The 19,623-nt window shown below is 39.6% G+C and overlaps 1 protein-coding gene across 4 annotated transcripts in view; it reads left to right on the forward strand.

Annotated features, from left to right (window-relative positions):
- ZNF410 (zinc finger protein 410) overlaps positions 1-19,623 on the forward strand; it is a 37,928-nt gene that overhangs the window by 15,885 nt on the left and 2,420 nt on the right. For 3 of the 4 annotated variants that reach the window (XM_081049977.1, XM_081049979.1, XM_081049978.1), the window contains 7 exons: positions 441-632; positions 4,258-4,408; positions 4,928-5,109; positions 9,601-9,690; positions 12,128-12,253; positions 12,997-13,137; positions 14,576-14,703. In XM_081049977.1, coding sequence (XP_080906103.1) covers positions 441-632; positions 4,258-4,408; positions 4,928-5,109; positions 9,601-9,690; positions 12,128-12,253; positions 12,997-13,137; positions 14,576-14,703 — 1,010 coding nt within the window. Of the gene's footprint in view, positions 1-440; positions 633-4,257; positions 4,409-4,927; positions 5,110-9,600; positions 9,691-12,127; positions 12,254-12,996; positions 13,138-13,421; positions 13,628-14,575; positions 14,704-19,623 lie in introns of all 4 variants that reach the window. The other variant, XR_013993455.1, reaches the window with a different exon arrangement.

The raw sequence follows: 19,623 nt of genomic DNA on the forward strand, positions 1-19,623 counted from the left end.
GTGATAGCTAGAGAAGTACTTGTGGTTGTCTGTTCTTTTGTAAAAAATTAAGATGGAACATATTTGAGCTTGGATAGATTTAAAGGCTGTAAGGAAGGCTGTAAACTGGCCAGTAAAGAGGAATGGGTTGCAGATGGGAGAGAGGAGACTACTGAAGGATACAGGAGGGGAAAACTAAAGGATAGCATTGGGATATTAGAGGTGAGGGTTAGCCTGGTTTTGAGGAAGGACGGCTTTGCGTCTGAAATGGGAGGAGGTAAGATAAAGACAGTCCTTTAAGCTGAAAGTGGAAAGATGATAACCTAATCTTATGTGAGAACTGAAGCTTGAGGTGAGAGGTAAAGATCTAGAATGGCTGATTCAGGACACACAGGGTTTCTGAGCCAGGGCCAAAGGATTACTTGATGGCTAACTTTCACATGTCTTCTTGTTTCTTCCAGGTCTGGGCTCTTCGGCTGAGCACTTAGTATTTGTACAAGATGAGGCAGAGGATTCAGGGAATGATTTCCTCTCTGGTGAGAGCACAGACAGTAGCATCCCGTGGTTCCTCCGGGTTCAGGAGTTGGCCCATGACAGTTTGATTGCTGCTACTCGTGCACAACTGGCAAAGAATGCAAAAACCAGCAGCAATGGTGAGATTCCTGCGGCCTTTTCCTGTATTCTCTGCAGAGATTTTGATAATGCAAGGCAATGGCTATATTTTGAGTGGTATATAATCCAAGTTATTTTACTAGTTTGAGCAGAGGGCTAGAAATATGTAAATTGTCTTATTTTCTAGAAAATAGCCATGCCACGTTTGTGTGCAGAATCACCTAGTAGTCTCAATTGTCAGCTTTAAATAATGTACAGAGCCCCCTTTAAAGGAAAAAAATTTTCACAGATCTCGAATTGTTTTTATTTTAATGTTCCTTACACTTACAGCTTTTACATCATTATGAAAACACTTGTATCAACTAATAGAAATAAAACTACAAAACCAATGAAAATAAAATTAAGTCAGTTGACATAATGTATAGCTGAAGTTAAATTGTTGTTCATGGCAATTTAGCAATTAGCCATGAGGGCTGTAGTACTATTTCTTTTGAGTTCAGCATGTCTGTGTTACTTACTGTGCCCTTTTCTCTATCCATTAATTTCCAAAGTGTGGTCCTTGGATCATCAGCATCACCTGGGAACTTAGAAATGCAGATTCTCAGGCCCCAGCTACTGAATCAGAAACTTGAATCTTTTAGGAAGTCCTCTTCATGTTAAAGCTTGAGGACCATGGCTGTATTCAAACCACTCCTAAAGCACTACAAAACCTTTGCCTGTGTAGCATGCCAAAATGCTTTTTGCCTCTGTATTTTCTCACTAACCTGTGACAATTAAGGTAATAAAACAAGTTATTAAAGTGAGGTACAACACTGTCATCACAAACCAAGCTAAAGCTGAAGTCTTATGTCAGTACATAGCTGTTTGGAGCTCATGCGGACAACCGAGCATATGCTTATGATTTTTTGATTACCATGCAAATAAAAATTCAAAATTAAAAAATTTCTCATGCAGAGCTCAAGGATCCCTGAGAAAATTTCAGAATATTTCCTGTTTTAGGAGTATTAACCTCTTTCCTGCATAGAGAACTCCAAATTGCTGTTAGTTTTCAAAATAAGTTCTGCTTGTGACTGCCCTCGTATTGCTTAGAATGGCTTACGGTACCATTTTGGGGGACCTCTGAAGTTCAAGTTCTTCCTGAGATGCTTTTGCTGATCTCTGGGTCCTGAAACCTTCAGCATCTCCACATTTCATTGAGGAACTAGTGCCACATTTGCCAATGAGAAGCAATGTAGGGAGGGAACTTGGGATTTGGACTCTGGGGACCTGAGATCCAGAGCTGTTACCATCATTTGTTAGTTCCCTGTCTGGGGAATTGAACCTCCCTTAGCTTCAATTTTCTCATGTTCAGAACATAGAGATCCAAGTAGCTTACCTTATTGGGTTGTTTTAGAGATTAAATAAGATTCTATCTGGGAAATGCTTTATAAGCAGCAAAGCATTGTGTGGATGTTTTTCATTAGTCTCCAAATATGTTACTTTGCTACTTAACAACTACCCGATATGCTTGACTATGAGGTGAGTCCAAATACGTGATATTTTCATGTTCTCAATGAAATAATTCCCTAATAGCCCTTTTTGGGACCTACTTAGATATATAAATATGTAGGCATGTAGATAAAATTAAACACTGTAAATTGCTGTTTGAAAATTTTATTTGTTACATATTTTAAATCACTAAATATATTAATTTAATGTTGCTCTTTACCCACTAACATGTAATGAAATTTTATTCAATAGTTCAATGCATTTAAACAAATATCTCTGTCATTACGAAACCACTTGGTGAGTCATCCAGCATGGTTTATCGAAGCACATCCACATCCATCTAAGTTGATTGAGATACAGAAATATTTTAATTTTGTGCTTGATGCTTATATCAGGGGTAAGCAAAGGCTAATAGGCCAAATACCTACCTGTTTTTATAAATAAAGGTTTATTGGGATACAACCATGTCCATTAGTTAAAATTGTGTATGGAAACTACCATGGATGGCAAAGTTCTATCATTGTGACGGAGACCATAAAGGTATCAAAGCCAAAAGTATTTACTATCTGGCCCTTTGTAGAAAAAGTTTACTGATACCCTCACTGGAAGTTTTATCCCAAATGCAAAGACTCATAACTGTAGCATCTTTAAAGTATTTATAGTTGTTACTCAACTTGTGCAATATGAGGTGTTGAATTTTTTGTCTCTTTTTTTTTAAATCAGTATGTCAGATGACCTCTAAATACCCAAAACTATCATTGGTGGAAGTCATTTTAAGTTAATGTGTCTTCAGCAAATAGTATTTGTTTTTTTCAAAAACAAAGTAATTGAGGGAGCACTCCTTTAAGTGCTTTGTAGCATTCCACACAGGACTCAAATACAAGGCAACTCTTTGCTGAGAGATTTTCTTCTGTTTTATGATTATGTCACTGTTCTCATTATATCTACATAATTGAATGCACAAAGCCCCACTGTCACAGGTTTAAATCTCTGGCCTAGTGAAGGGTTTCTACAGACCTTTCATTGAAAATTAATTAGCTGGAACTTGGAGTTAGGAAATTTCCTTTACAGTGTGTGCTGTTTATCTATGTACAAGTAAAAAAAAAAAATTAAATAAAAAAATTATGTGGGACGATATTTAAAAAGACAAAGTTAATATTAACTAGCAGAAGGCATCTTAGATTTCACTTTGACCTTGGGGCAATTAGTTTTGTGACTATCATTTGGGTGAAGTACAACAAGGAGAATGTAGGGAAGGAAAAGAATAAGATTAATAGACAAGACAGAAACTGCTTTGATCAGTGGTCAGGTTCCAGGGAGTGGGTCCAACATATATATCCAACTCTTGGATTTTGAGGGAAATTTAGAAATATAAATCTTATCCCTAAGGTATGTATAGTGGTAAGATAAACTCTATATGCCTATAGCAGAATTAAGTGAATCTTTTTGTCTGTTGATGTCCAACTATGTCTGAAAGAAAATGAAAGAAAAGGAGCACCACTGTGTCCTCTCCTTTCCTCCTTTTATTCTATTGAACAACAAATTTCAGTAGATATCATCCCTTGCTTTTTAAAATGTTAGAAATTTTAAAATCAGCTGAGTTTTTGCATTCTTAAATATTTTATAGCTGAAGAGTGGTGGTACAGAAAATTGGAAGGTGATTCTTAGTCTCTAGAATGATATAAACAGCCAAATTGACTTCAGCATTAGAAATCTAAGAATGGCCGTCTACAAAAGAAATTACTACTGTAAGCCCATAACTAAGCCAGAATGGCTGTTCCTCCTTAAAATACAAGTTTTGGGTACCTAGAACGTTAGGTCATCTTCTGTAGCACTCCAGTCTGGGTGTTGATATACTTGCCTTCCCACCAATCTATGATGCAAAGTAGGTTTAACTTTGCTTTTTGATGTGAAACCATTTTGGACATTTCTTATGTTTGCCAAAGAGGCCTGACTGTGAAACAAAGCACTGTGGATTTGGTAGTCCTCTGGAGTAAGGGAGTGGGGATCAGTGCACACTCACTTCTTGTGTTAAATGGATACAAAGAGAGCTGAGGAAGATGAAGATAGATATCTGATAATTGATCACTAGGAGTAAAATATAGGAGCTTTATTGTTTGAACCAAAGTATCTGAACAGTGTCCTTTCCTGGATTACAAACGTGTGACTCTGTTACAGGAGAAAACGCCCACCTTGGTTCTTCTGATGGGCAACCCAAAGATTCTGGGCCCCTTCCTCAAGTGGAAAAGAAGCTCAAGTGTACAGTTGAAGGCTGTGACCGAACATTTGTGTGGCCAGCTCACTTCAAGTACCACCTCAAAACTCATCGGTGAGCAAATCTGAAATTCCATACTTGGAGCTAAAGAACATTGATGCTTTGAGAGGAACTTTCCCTACCCCTCCCCAATTGACAAATTAAAGGAAATCAGAGGCTCCAGCTCATTTGTGGTTAAGATGTCTTCTCTTCCTTTATAGAAAGATCTGCATTGTCTCATTTACCTCTTTCTTGACAAATATTTTTTTTTCTTGACAAATATTTAATAAGACATTTAGCACCTAAACGTCTTAGAGCGAGAGTTCTCAAATCTTACTATAAACATAATTTCTTAGAGAACTTTAAAAAAATAATAAGCTTGGGCCTCACCCTACACCTGTGATGTCAGTATTCTAAGAAGGGCCTGGTATCTGCAGTTTTAGCAAACTTCAGGGGAGTCTGGATATGCCCAGCTTTGGGATTTACTGTCTGCCGTGAGAGTCTCATAGCCTTGACTTATCCTCTCTAGCAAAGAGCATTGTCAGGTATTGTTGCTCATGGGATTTTTTTTCCTTTTTTTTTTTTTTTTGGCAGAAATGACCGCTCCTTCATCTGCCCTGCAGAAGGTTGTGGGAAAAGTTTCTATGTGTTGCAGAGGCTGAAGGTGCACATGAGGACCCACAATGGGGAGAAGCCCTTTATGTGCCCCGAGTCCAGCTGTGGTAAACAGTTCACCACAGCTGGAAATCTGAAGAACCATCTGCGCATCCACACAGGTGTGTGCAACCCCAGTCCTCCCGTGGGTAGTCTGCTTGGCACAGTGCTTGCTTGCCTCGCCGTAGGAAAGGCTCTGAGGTGAAAATATAGAGGGGGCCAAAAAAAGGATACACATTTTAAGAAAGGAAAACTGTATTAAAATTGTAATACTCAGTATATACTGATAACAAAATATGAATACAAGTCACTTTTTGACTTCTGCAATTATAAGAGGTGCTCAAAGTGGTTACCATCAGCGTCCAGACACTTCTGATTACTGCGAACTACTGCTTGAGCAACGTTCACCCAAGTGTCCACTTGTATACATTTTTTTGGCACCCTCGGTAGAAATGAAGGTCCAGGGTTGTTGCTAGAACTCTGAAGATGTAATTTCTTGTTTTCAAATGCCTCATGGTACTTTTCAGTTCATTCAGTAACATTTTATTGAGCTCGCTCCAGTGTGTGAGGAACACACAGTGTTAATTTCTGCCTCTAGGAGCCTTGAGTATAGGGAGGGATATAAGACTTCTGATAACAATGATGTGAGATATGGACAAACTAAGTCTTTACAAATATCTTTCAGTGTTACACAGCTATAATTTGAGGTACAGTAACCATACAGAGTCCGTGCTAGGCACTGAAGGGAATGAGGACGTACAAAAGCTAAGATATAATCCGTGACTTTGAGGAGTTTGCTTTCTTGTTAGAACCTCACACCAAGAGAAACAATGTAGAAGTGAGTTGTGCTGGGTCAAACAGCATATTCATATTAAAGAAGCAAAGTAAAGGTACCCTGGCTCTTAATCTGAGAGTCTGAGGGTGACTTTCTAAGCCACTTGGCCCAGCATGTACTAAGTCTCTCGCCAGAGTTTGTTTAACCCTGAACTCAGACCACTATCTTAGGACATGTAACTATTCTTCCCTACTTTCTTTGTCTCTTCCTTGTTCATGCTTGCATTAGTAAAATGACAGTAGGTACAACTAAAGCGCATTTAAAAAATAAGCCACATTTGTTACAGGTGTGATTCCCTTTAGATCGACATTACCACTGGCTGTGTTTTAGGGCGGCATAACTCTGTTCTCAGCTCTTTCTTGCGAAGAGTAAACTATATTTGCTTCAAGAAAGCAGTTTGAATAAGAGCACAAGAAAAACATCTCACTGAACAGATCAGGAAGAAGTAGAGTGCACCAGGCCTTATTGTTAAATTCAGCGACCTTTTCATCCTTATGCTGCTCGTCATCTTTATAGCAACCGATAACACCGAACATACTCTTAAAATGCTTTCTTTTACATCAGAGTGGCCTGATTTTCTCTTTATCCTAACTCTTTCACTGGCTCTCCCTTGTTGATCTCCTAAGAGTTCACCAGTTTTAGAATTTCAGGCTTCTTTCATTTCACTCAGTGTGCCCTCTCACTGCAGTCTGAGGCTTTAATTTAATCACTTCTCCTGGATCTGTCTCAATAATTAATATAATAATAAAAGTTAGCATTTATTGAAGCAATTTAATATGTACCAAGCACATACGTACTATCTTGTTTAATTCTCAAGGTAACTTTATGCATTACATACCATATTTATTGATTAAGAAACAGAAGATTGGAGAGTTAAGTAACTTGCCCAACATTATGCATCTAGGAAATGGCAAAGCTGCCAATTTCAGTGGCTTACCATGAAGGCTACTATGTGCCAGGCGTTTTGCTGAATATTTAACTTGTATTATTTCATCCTCAAAAATCTTTTGAAATCATACTATGTTCATTTTATAGATAAAAAACTGATTCTTGGAGAGATTCAATATCTTCCCCATACTAAGGAGTGGTAGTTCGAGGGTTTGAACTCAGGATTAAGTGACTCATACTCTTAACCACCAGGCAGCATTGCCTTTAAACCTCCTCTTCTCCTCCTGTGTCATTTGTCTCAGTTTCCAAATAGGGAGGCCGTATCACCTAGACTGGCTGGATGCAGAGATTCATACTAGATTCTGATGCGTTGCTTTCTAAATCCTCTTTTTCTAAGGTTCTTTAGTTCTTCTTGTTAAACATTTAATCTTATCTATTACTAGAATTTTCAGTTTTTCTGACATTTATTCTATCATATATACGAGTATATTCATTCATTCACCTTTTTGAGCGCCTAGCATTCTGGGGTAGATGTAAGTATACAAATATGCTTTCAAAAAAGTTACAGATCAGTGGAATGTCATAAACATTAAACTGTGTGGTACAGTCTAAAAGAACAGTATGGTCTAGAGCAGTGCTGCTTCCTTCTTCAAGGCCCAGCTCCTGTGTTGTCACCATGCCAGCCTTACTTGCTGAGTAGGACAATGTTACTCTTCTTACACTCTGACGCCAAATGGGTGGGGTTATTCCCCACACCAAACAATTCTGCAGCACCAGTTGGGTGTCCTACAATTTAACTCAGTTCTGACACTCTCTACCTGCAGATCGTGTCAGCTCCCACAGGTTAAGGGCTCAGTCCCACAGCACTGCCCCCCCCCTTCAGGTACCAATCGCCAGTAGTAGGTCCCCAGGTTACCACAACTTCTCTCCAGTTTGGCTGCAAATTGGAGGTTTACGTGATCCCCACCCCAACCCCTTTGGGTTTGATTATTTGTGAGAAGAGCTCACAAAACTCAGGGAAACATTTATGTTTGTCAGTTTGTTATACAGTAAAGGATATGATAAAGGATACAAATGAACAGCCAGATGAAGAGAAGAATGGAGCGAGATCCTGAAGGGTCCTAAGAATAGGAAGTTCTTACCCATGGAGTCGTGAGGTGTGTCGCCTTCCCAGCACCTCCATATGTTTACCAACCCAGAAGCTCTCTGAAACATGTCCTTTTGGGCTTTATCACAGAGGCATGATTCATCACAACCCCATTCCTAGTCCCTTCCCCCTCTCTGGAGAATGGGGGGTGTGGCTGAAAATCCCAAGCTTCCAATCATGGCTTGATCTTTCTGGTGACCAGCCCCTATCGAGGAACCCACAGAGGAGTCACCTCATTTGAACAAAACACATTGCTATCACCCAGGAAATTCCAAGGGATCTAAGAACTCTGTGTCAGGAATCAGGATCAAAAGAAGCTCCTAACACCCCTATGGACAAGCATTGTAAATGCCTTGCCCTGGACATTCTCAGCTTCAAGGCTCTGCTTATCCTATTCCTATGCCTGAAATTCCCTTCCATCCTTGTTATCTTTTGAGACCAGTTTAAATTCCGCTTCTTTAAAAATAAATGACAACAGTCAGAATTCTTCACCTTTCTAAATGCTTATAGCTCTTTTTTTGTACCAATAATTTATACTTATACATTTATCTCTCTCACACTAGTCTTAGAAGATAGAGACTGCATCTGATTTTTTTTACATTTTATTTAGAAACAATTATAGACTTACGGAAAGTTGCAAAAAATAGTACAAGGAGTTGAGTGTGTGCTGCACCCAGCTTCCTCAGAAAGCAGTATCGTGTAGCCATAGTCCAGTATCAAAACCAGAAAGTTAGCAGCACTGTCAGTCTACAGGCCCTATTCAGGTTTTACCATGCGTCTTTGATTTTTTTTTTTTTAATATCAGCGTTTTCTCTTTTTTTTTTTTTTTTAAATTTTATTGGGGAATATTGGGGAACAGTGTGTTTCTCCAGGGCCCATCAGCTCCAAGTCGTTGTCCTTCAGTCTAGTTGTGGAGGGCACAGCTTAGCTCCAAGTCCAGTTGCTCCAGTTGCCCGGGGCGCAGCCCACCATCCCATGCGGGAATTGAACTGGCAACCTTGTTGCTGAGAGCTCCGCTCTAACCAACTAAGCCATCTGGCCGCCTTTGATTTTTAACCTAACAAAGTAATATTGTAGAAAAAAATTACAGAAAAGCACAAAGAAGAAGAATCATTCATAATACCACTATTAAGATACCTACTTTTAACATATCGTTACAGATTTTTCTGTGTACCTGTAAAAATACTAAACACATGTTTATTTGTTTTGCTTTATCATAACCTTTAAAAACCTATCTTTAAGTGGATGTAGAAACTGATTCTTAAAGAGAATTGAGGTATGGTCGGTTAGCTCAGTTGGTTAGAGCATGGTGCTAATAACGCCAAGGTTGCTGGTTCAATTGCTGCATGGGCCACTGTGAGCCAGCCACACCTTCCTTAAAAAAAAAAAGAATTGATATAAGGTAAAAATCTTGGCAACATATATACTGTTAATCTTGACATCGTCAGAGGGGATGGGATCACTGAAGAAGGTAGGTCAGTACAATGGGGGTCAGCTCTTGAGCCAGGAGAGGGAAGGAAGTATGATGCTCAGAGGCAGCCACTCCTAGAGAAAAGGGCAGGGCTGTCTGGTGGGCTGTATACTAGGCAACATTGAGAGGTGACATTTGCTAGATAGCCCAGTTGAAATTATGTAGCATGAATTCAAGACATTGAGTAAATCATTGGAAATAGAGTAAGATTGATGGGAAAAGAGAATGATAGTTCATCAGGAGACTGAGTCTTTATCTCATTTTGTTTCTAGGAGAGAAGCCTTTCCTTTGTGAAGCCCAAGGATGTGGCCGTTCCTTTGCTGAGTATTCGAGCCTCCGCAAACATTTGGTGGTTCACTCAGGTACTAGAACCTGTGCCTTTCATAGATTTCAGGGAAGGTGGAGAGCCAAAGGGTAAAAGGGTGAGGGAGTCGTATAAAGAAATCTAAAAAGAAACAAACTGTTCACCATAAAGCTTCCTCTTTATCATGACAGAATCAGAAATCAAAGCCCTTGATAATTGCATTCAAAGAGTCATATATCAAGGGGAAGAATCTAATTGTTATTATTTTCAGCTGAGCCATTGAACTGCTTTCTAACCCAGACATTTTTCTGAGGAGATCAGCAAATTTATTTGGCACTATGTCGGGTTCCTTATAAGCTCTATCAGGTATGGGCGATGGAGGTTAATTCAGAGGAAGACAGAAGTGAACTCAAGGTAGCGAGATTCTAGAATGGAATCAGGTTTAAGTAGCTAGCCATGTGAAGCAAAGGGAAATCAGAACAGGAGTGGAAGAGAAGGAACTAGAAGTTATGACAGCAGGACAATTCAGTGGGTGCAAAGGAGTTGGAGAGATGTAATCAATCAGGATGTGAATTTCATAGTTGAGATCCTAAAGGTGGAAGTTTTTATATGATGACAACTTTTAAGCAGAGGTGGCAAACTGATAGCCTGTAGGTTAGGTGTGCTTTGCTTGGCTTATAGAGTGTTTTTATTTTACTTTATATCATTATGTAAAATTATGTCAAAAATACATAAAGTAGAGAAACATTTTCTTATATAACAACAGTGCCATTATTTATCAAAATTAACAGTAATTCCTTGGTTTTATCTCATATTCAGGCCATGTTTAGTTTTTTCCATTTCTCAAAAATGTCTCTTAAAGTGGGTTAGTTTAAATTAGCATCCAACAAGGTCCATTCCTGCACTTAGTAAGTCGTCTTGAATCTAGACCAATCTACACTCACTTTTGTTTCATGCCATAGACTTGTTACACAACAGAATCAAACAGGTCCTGTGGAATGTACCACACTCTGGATTTGTTGGTTTGCTTTTATGTCATTTTAACGTGTTCCCCTATATTTCCTATAAATGGAAGTAAGCCCTAAAAGCTGTAAGTGTTCAAGGATATGTTATAGGTGATTCTATGTGCTTCATTTTGCATTGCATCAGGAGGCACACAGTGGTTGGTTGTCAGAATTGATCAGTGGTTCAGGTGGTAACAGGCTGATCCTCACGTAAAGCTCCCTGGCATCCTTCTGCCTTATGGTTTCATCTCTGAATGATGTCTGAATCCGTTATTTTCTTAGGGTTGTAAAATGGTGGTTTTTCTAATTCTATTATTGCACTCACACTTACTAGGTGGAATTCTTCTGTACAATGAGTTTCTTCTCTATCAACTAGAGCTATTTGGTAATCTGTACAGGAAAGGCAGGATAAATGTATAAATCTTTTCTTGTGAGTTTTCAGAGTAAGAAATTGGTACTGTGGTTACTTCTAGTAGTTTCAGATAAGTGACCTTTTCATTGCTTTTTCTCTCTCATTAGTATTAGTTTGAATTCATGGGTTTCTATATAGTCACTGTATTCCCCACTTTGCTGCCAAATCACATCTCATATGACTCATTTTTCTCATTTAGCTTTGTCCACACTGCTCTTCATTTTTCAATCTATTGCAGTTATTTTTTAACAACCTGTTGATGTGTAATGCATATATCTGTAAGTCACCCATTGTAAGTGTACAAATCGGTGATTTTGAGGAAATATAGAGAATTGTACAGTCATCACCATAATCCAATTTTAGAACACTTCTGTCACACCAGAAAGTTCCTTTGTGCCCCTTTGCTGTCAGTTCCTACTCCCACCCCCAGATCCAGGCAGCCACCTGTAAGCTTTCTGTTTCGATCGATTTGCCTTTTCTGAAAATGTTCTGGCCATTTCACTTACTTTGGTTAGTTACTACTCGTCCCCTGTAGAGTTTCTGACACCTGTTGTAAGTGTGATTGTCTGGGTAGGTGGGATGGAGCCTGTGCCTGTTGGACTTGAGGACAGTTCAGGTCATTGTGCAGAAGAGCCACCATGGTGAATGATGAAGACTGCGAGAGGTGGCAGGAAGTAGGATAGGGGATATTTTGGACCCAGAGTTGGAATCCTGGAAGACGGTGCATATCCTAACCGACCATGGAAGGCTCTATCTGAAACAGGAAGGAAATACTGTGTGTGGCTACCACGGTCTTATACAAAAGATGTTGTTTTGTGAAGGCAGCAGTGCAGTGGGTCTGGAAACGACAGGGGCTGGGAACAGTACGCATGCTAAGCCTTCGGATGCACTTCTCCTGCCTTCGCCCCCTGTACGGAAGGTTGAAAGCTGGGGGGAGGTGGGGAGTACGAGGATAGCAGCCTCTTAGGGTTAGTTTAACATTCTCTGGGCTCCTCTGTCTGGGCCTTGAGTTCATTCTCTTGCTGTCAGAAATGCACCTTGTTTTTTGGCTCCTCTGTCTTAACTGGTCCCTGTTTCAGGAGAGAAACCTCATCAGTGTCAAGTCTGTGGGAAGACCTTCTCTCAAAGTGGGAGCAGGAATGTGCACATGAGAAAGCATCACTTGCAGATGGGAGCAGCTAGGAGTCAAGAGCAGGAGCAAACTGGTGAGGAGAGTGGGATAGTGGAGGGCTGGATGTGCTGGGTCAGAAAGCCAAATAACTGGCCTGCTTGCTTGCCAGGAAACTGGATGATTCTGTTTTGGGTAAGACCTGGTCTCATTTGATGGGCTAGTGGTTTAGAAACGTAGCTGTACAAGTAAAATCATCTGCAAGCTTTTAAAACACATACATTCATATTACTTGTCCACTCCGCCTGACCCAAACAAAACAAACCTGATAATTGAGATTATTTAGGAGTAAGATTCCAGAATTTGTAGTTTTAAAAGTTCCTGGATGAGTTTGATGGTAACTAGTGTTGATCCATGAACCAGCATTTGAGTATCACTGTGATAAAGATTTCTGTGTGACTAGAGTTGAAGCATTTTTTATTTATTAATCATGATTCCCTTTTTACTCTAGCTTAAATTTGATAACTCTTATTATTACTCCTTTTCTATGTCTTTCTGTAATCAATCACTCCAAATACTCCTTTCTAAGGATCCACCCGTCCCATTTCATTTGCTAATTATCCAGATGCTGATCACAAGCAAAGATGTTTATCCAAGAGGCTCAACCCTTCCTTTCTAGGATTATCCTTGCTTCCTAAAAGTAGGTGAAACAGGAGGTGGTATACAAGACACAGGTTAACTGCTAGTTCTGAAGGAAAAGGCCAGCTTCCTGTGAAAGAAAATGGGGACCAGGCACATCCTTGACTGCTGTATGTCTCTCACATCCTGTTCTCTGTGCAGCTGAGCCACTAATGGGCAGTAGTTTGCTTGAAGAGGCTTCAGTACCCAGTAAAAACCTGGTGTCTATGAATTCCCAGCCCAGCCTTGATGGAGAGTCCTTGAACCTACCAAATACCAATTCTATCCTAGGAGTTGATGATGGTAAGAATTTCAACTCTCCTGTATTTTGGGAAAATGGGCTACAACTAGGGTGTAAGGAATTGGGTTGTCTCCAAATTGGAGGTTTTAATGAATTTCATTTCTTGTGAGTGGCTGTGGTATGATTTCCTAGCCTTTGTGTTCTTTGTCTCTGGGGTGGATAAGTGAATTTGTTTAAAAAGAAAAAAAAATCATTGAAAAGATGATGTAAAAAAAGAATAAAGAGAAAAATTTTAAAGAATAATCTTAGCATCCTAGCCCAACTCTTTCTATCTTTCCTGTTGCAGTTATGGAAGAACTTAACTTTTAAAACATTTAAACAGAACATAACCAGGTTTTACAGAGGAGATATAAAGCAATTTCTCCATACCTTCAAAAAGCCATATCTTCTGGAGAAAATAAAGGGCTCCCTAGGAAACAGTTGCTCCTCTCTGGTATAGAAATTTCACCCAAGTTACACAGGCCAGGCCCTCTTCTCTGAAAAACTTAACAGGTGAGGTCAGCATGCATTTATTCAGTGCCTGGCACCATGGGAAAGAAAAAAGTAGACGACAGGGACCTCAAAATTAGTTGAGAAGCCAAAACTTACATATGGGAAACAACATTGAGTGAATAGAAGATAGTATATAAGCAAATGTTAAATTACATGGTGTAGTCTGGAAGAGCAGTGTAAGTTAAAAAGCCCCTAGAAGAAACTTGTAATATATTTGAGGACTAAGTAGTTTATGTATAAACTATTTCCAGAAGATCTTCATGGTGATCCCACTGATAAACATTTAATAAGTTTGAGATCTATGTGTTAGTTACTCATTCCCTACTCATTCAGTTTGGGGCATAAGTGGCCATATTTCTGTAGCTTACATATGGAACCACTGAGGTCCAGAGCGTGCTCCATGATAAGCCTCATGTGTCATGAATGATAACTAGTGGTTACCTGAAGCATGAGGCACAGAAATTGCATGGAGCTACTTTGCCAGCCTTAAGAAAGAAAGTTGCAAGGGAGGAAGGACACTGGGTAGGAACTTTGAAGCTAGGTTTAAGTTCTTGCCCTGCGTGTATTGTGCTATTTGTATCCTTGGTGACTGCTTTAAGGGTTGGCTCTGGTTTCCTGATAGGCCTGCCTAAGCAGCTTTTACCGTTTCACACACAGGTTTACTCCAGGAACAGTGCTAAAGCCGTATTACTCCAAATTGGTATATTGAAAAATGGTCAGCTCCTCTATCAAGATTTTTTACCTTTTCTTCCCATCTCCCTTTTGTAACACTTGCTAAATTCACGGATAATTATTATCAGACAGGAATTAATTTGGAAGAAATACAGGAACGTGGGACTCAGTTTTTCAGGGAACAGTTTTTAGAGTTCTTAGTAAGAGGCTTGATAACGCAGGTAGGTATATCTGTGAATTCACTTTCCATTGAAACGTTTTTCTGCTGTTTCACAGAGGTGCTTGCTGAAGGATCCCCACGTCCCCTGTCCTCAGTGCCTGATGTGACACATCACTTGGTGACCATGCAGTCAGGGAGGCAGTCATATGAGGTTTCTGTCTTAACTGCCGTCAATCCGCAAGAGGTAAAACCGTCTCTTGCCTTTACTTTGTTCCTGTGGACTAATGTGGAAAGTGATTGGGAATCTAGTTTAGAAGATCTGAAAAATTCTCCAATTTCAATTTATCTGCCTCACTATGAGATGAGTTTGCAGCTTTTATTTTATAAAGAAAATAACATTCTGGGACAAAGTGGTCTTTGAGCAAAAAAGATAGTGACAAAATCATAAAAAACAGACAAAACCATTGTCCATTTTGCTAGGGCTCTAGGCCTGGGAGATACCAAGATGAACCACCTGGGCATATAGAAAAGTGTTCACTAGCTTACTGAATGAGAACCATCATCTAAATCAAAGATGGATTTTAGGTTGTTCTAAGTCCTCACAATTCTATGGTCTTGTGAGGACTAGAATTCTATTCTATGGTCTTGGCTCTGACCCAGAAAACAGAATGAAAACCATCAGGCTTCTAGAATCTTGGATATATATAGGCTTTCTGTCATAGGAGTAGATGACTTCATCATGAGTTCATTTCATATGCATAAGCTTTTGCTAAAACTTGTGTGTCCTGGATCACTTTGGTTTTATAGTACATTTCACAGTGCTCTCCCATCTTTCCCCCCTTCCTTTCATTATAACTTTATATCACGATCAGCTATCATAGCATTCAAATGACTCTGCATCTGCCATTGAATATTCTCAGTTATTCTGTAATATTTCTGGGGATACCCGGGGTCCCAGGCCTCTGGGCATGTTCAAGCTCCTGCCAGGACCTTTCCTTGTGTTCTTCATTGCCTGAGTCTTGCTGATGTTAGATTGAAAGTGTTTTGCTATTGGCATCCGTTGGAAGAACTAGGAAAGATCACCCAGAGCAAAGATGTGTCTTTAGAGACCAAGGCTAAGATCATCCACACCCTCATATTCCCAGTTACTATGTACAAATGCAAAAGCTGGATAGTGAAGAAGGCTGGTGGGGAAAAATGGATTCATCTGAAATACCGTGTTGGAGGAGAGCTCTATGGATACCCTGGACCGCCAGAAAGATGAACAGGTGGGCCCTAGAGCAAATTAAGCCTGAAACATCGCTGGAGGCAAAAATGACAAAACTGAAGCTGTCCTACTCGGGCGCATAATGAGAAGGCAGGTTCTTTGGAAAAGACAGCAATGCTGGGGAAATAGAAGGCAGCAGGAAAAGAGGAGGACCGAATAGGAGATGGACTGACTCCATCAAAGAAGCCATAGGCATGCGGGGCTGAGCAGGGCTGCTGAGGACAGGACACTGTGGACACCACTCATTCATGGGGTCGCCAGGAGTCGGAGCCGACTCAAGGGCAGGTAACACACACATCCATTGGTTCTTTCCTAAGTTACCTTCCCCTGGTTACTACTTTGGAACATGCCTCACCCTTGGAGTCTTCCTCTGTTTTTTCCCCTCTTCATTTATCTATTTAAAATTCTTTATTATGGAAGTTTTCAATGAGTATAGTGAGAGAGAATAGTATGATAAGCAACACGTATCTGTCACCCAGCTTGAACAACTAACTCTTCATCATGTTCTTTTCTCTGTCCCCTTCTAGTTTTTGTCATTGCGGTTTTGTTTATGTGGAGTATTTAAAAGCAAATCATAGACATACCATTTTATCTGTAAATATTTCAGTATGTACCTCTAATAGATAAGGACTTTTTTCATAATTATATCACACCCAACAAAATTAATTTATTGATATCCTCCAGTACTTAGTCTGTGTTCTGTTCTTTTTCTCAAAAATGTCTTTTTATGGTTGGTTGGCTTGAATTAGGATTCAAACAAGGCCCATTCATAGCATTTGGTTAATAATTCTTAATTCTCTTTATAGTAGTCCTTTCTCCTTTTTTCCCCCAGTATTTAAGGAGTTGGGTTATTTGTCCCATAGAATTTCCCACATTCTGGTTGTGACCAATTGACTCTTTTTCTTGTTTACAATATATTTTTCTCTCCACAGATTTCCTAAAATCTTGTAATTACAGATGGAGGCCTAATTAGATTCATGTTTGGTTTTTTTTTCCTTCCTCCCTTGGCAGAACTATTTCATAGGTGGTACTCTTGTTTCCCGTTACATCTCATCAGGAGACACATGCTACTCAGATTTCTCCTTACTGATCTTAAGATTGACCAGTGGATTTTGGCACCCATTACTGATCATGGCTTACATCTATTTTCTCATTAGGGCTTACAAAACGGTGATATCCCTATTCTCTTTTTCCCTCTGCTTTTGTTAACTGTTATCCTTCTATGAAGGAAATACTTTTCCTCATCAACTATTGGGTTGCTCTGAAAGTCAGTTCAGTCATCGTCTCTTTTACCTGGTACAAATTACAATCCTGACAGACGAGTCCATAACACCCAACCTCTTCTTTTTTTATATTTGAAACTTTGGAGCTTTTCTCTCCTATACTACTACTCTTTTTTAAAATTGAAGCACTCCAGGTCATCCCAAATAAATACCAGATGTATAAAAGCTTGATTCAGTCAACATATGCTATGTACCTAATATGTGTGAGGCACGGTGCTGGGTCCTAGTTATGCAGTAGCAAAGAAAATACAGTCTGTGCCTCAAAGAGCTTACTGAGTTAGGACCTCCACCTTTTATAACTCCATAACTAGGTAAATAGTGCCCCTGGAGTGATGCTGTACAGAGAAGTTAGAATGGAAAAGGTGATAGATCAATAATAAACTGGCAATTTTTGTATGGTGTAGTAAGTGCTAGTCTTGGGGGAAGTCAGGGAATACGTTTTAGAGTTGAAGTTGAGACCTGATGAATAGTGATCATCTTGATGGACAAGTGGGAGGGATTAGAAGAAAATAACAGGCATAAAGGCAGCAATGTGTACAAAGGCAGAAGGTGAGCGGGAGCAGGGCATGACAATGGAGCCCCAAAGTGTTGAATATGATGGGACGTGGAATGGAGAGATGGGTATGGAATGGAAAAATGAGAGCAGGAAAGAGAAGCTGGTCCCTTTCTTGAAGGGCCTTATAAGACATGATTTTGACCATACTGGGGAGCCACAGTATGGTTTTAAGCGGGATAAGACATGGTCAGATTTGTGTGTGCAGAAAGTCCAGTAATAGTGCGTTTATTCTCTTGAGCCTAGGCACATAGTTCTTGGAATTGACTTCAGAGGGTCCTTGTCTAGATAATGCCCACTCACAGCCTCAGGCATACACAGTAACATAAGCCACCTAAAAAAAAGAAAAAGAAAACTCAGCCTTCACCCCAGGAGGACAGTAAGAGCATACAGGCCCTACGTACCTAGTTTCATAATGGAAGCCCATTTAATAGAAAAATATAAACAAAGTAGAAAGTGCTAACTTTAGATACAGCTAAAAATCCTGCATTATCACTTTTTCCTCATGATTTCTTGTGTATTATTTATAAACACTCCCTTGGTCTGAACCTCACTTCTTTTTGTGTTTCTTTCGCTGTTACCATTATTATATTCCTTTTATCACATGCATTTCCACTGCTCACCCCCTCCTTTTTCTTCTCAAAGTAGGCTGATCACATCCTCCAATACCTTCATTGTTGTCAAGCTTCAAGTCCCTCGAGGCTCCTTTTCCGTATCCAAGGTCTAGGTACTAACTGACCATTCCTCCAGTGAGTGAGGAATGTTGATTCCTTAGGGATTCTCAGATGCCAGAGAAGGAAAAGGCTATTTGCAACCTTTAAAACAAAACATGCCCATTCCAAATTCTATTTTTGGCAATCACTGTGCATTATAAATCAGACCTGTAAGAATCTACTGATGCACTTCTAGTTGGACTCCTGTAAATATGCTCTAAATATAAAAATAACTTAAGAATAGCAGAGAATAACCAAATCAAGTATCAGAAATTATGGGAAACATATGAAAACTACATCTCATTCAGATGGTTCAAATTGGACAGTTTCTTATTTTTTTTCAGTATTGCCAGGTCTCCCAAGAATCAGAGGGTTCATTGTGCAGGCCCATGGGGACCCCAGGGCTTTTGGGCCTCCTGCCAACTACAGGTCATCCACGTGGGGTTCCATGTCACATTAAGTTCACATTCTTGAACTCAAGGATCAGTATAAGTGATTGCTAGCTAGCTTGACTATATCTTAGAATGTTTCCCAAGTAAAACAAAGAGGAAAACAAATTACAAATTCTATGACAGTTCTCACAAAGTGCTATTGCTAAATTTGAGTGCAAACATCTGGATCTTGACCTAGATTAAAATCATACCATTCTTACATCCCTACCACACAGCATCAGATGAAATCTGTAGTTTACTTAAATTTTAAATTTCTTTAAATTCCTTATTAAATTTTATGTAAATTACCTTCATCCAATCTGAGATCACCAAGTAAATACATCTCCAGCTCGAGAATTAATCTGATTACGTTTCATAAGCCCAATTTTATTCTGAATTTCACTGTATTATTCATGTCTCATTTCCTTTTCATAATAAAATGGAACCCAGTGTCATCAATTATTGTACAAAACTGCCTTTCAGCAGAAGCCTTGAGTGTAGTGTAGAATGTCCTTGTTAACTGCCATCCTATTGGGGTCTCTCAGGCTGGTCTCCCTTCATCACAGGAAAGGTATTCGGTTGAGCCGGGGAATCCCTGCATTTCTTTGGAGTGGGTTCTAGCTCTCATATAGTACTCTTTGGGAATAGTAGCCTCTCGTTCCTTTTACTTCTATTTGAACCTGCAGTCTGTACTTGGGCTAACACTGACATAAGATTTTTGTTCCACCATTTCTGATTTTCCTGTAAGTTATAGATGCCTCCATCCCTGACTAGTGAATACGTGACTACACAAACAAGTTTGGCTTATAGACTCAGGATATTTTATTGCCATATTGAAAATGACAGCATCATGAAGCGTCCAAGTGCTGTCTCAAAGCCAGTGTGTGAATGAGATCTATCAGTCTACGCATGCCCCT

This window comes from Rhinolophus hipposideros (assembly GCF_964194185.1).
Source record: "Rhinolophus hipposideros genome assembly, chromosome: 5".
NCBI lineage: Eukaryota > Metazoa > Chordata > Mammalia > Chiroptera > Rhinolophidae > Rhinolophus > Rhinolophus hipposideros.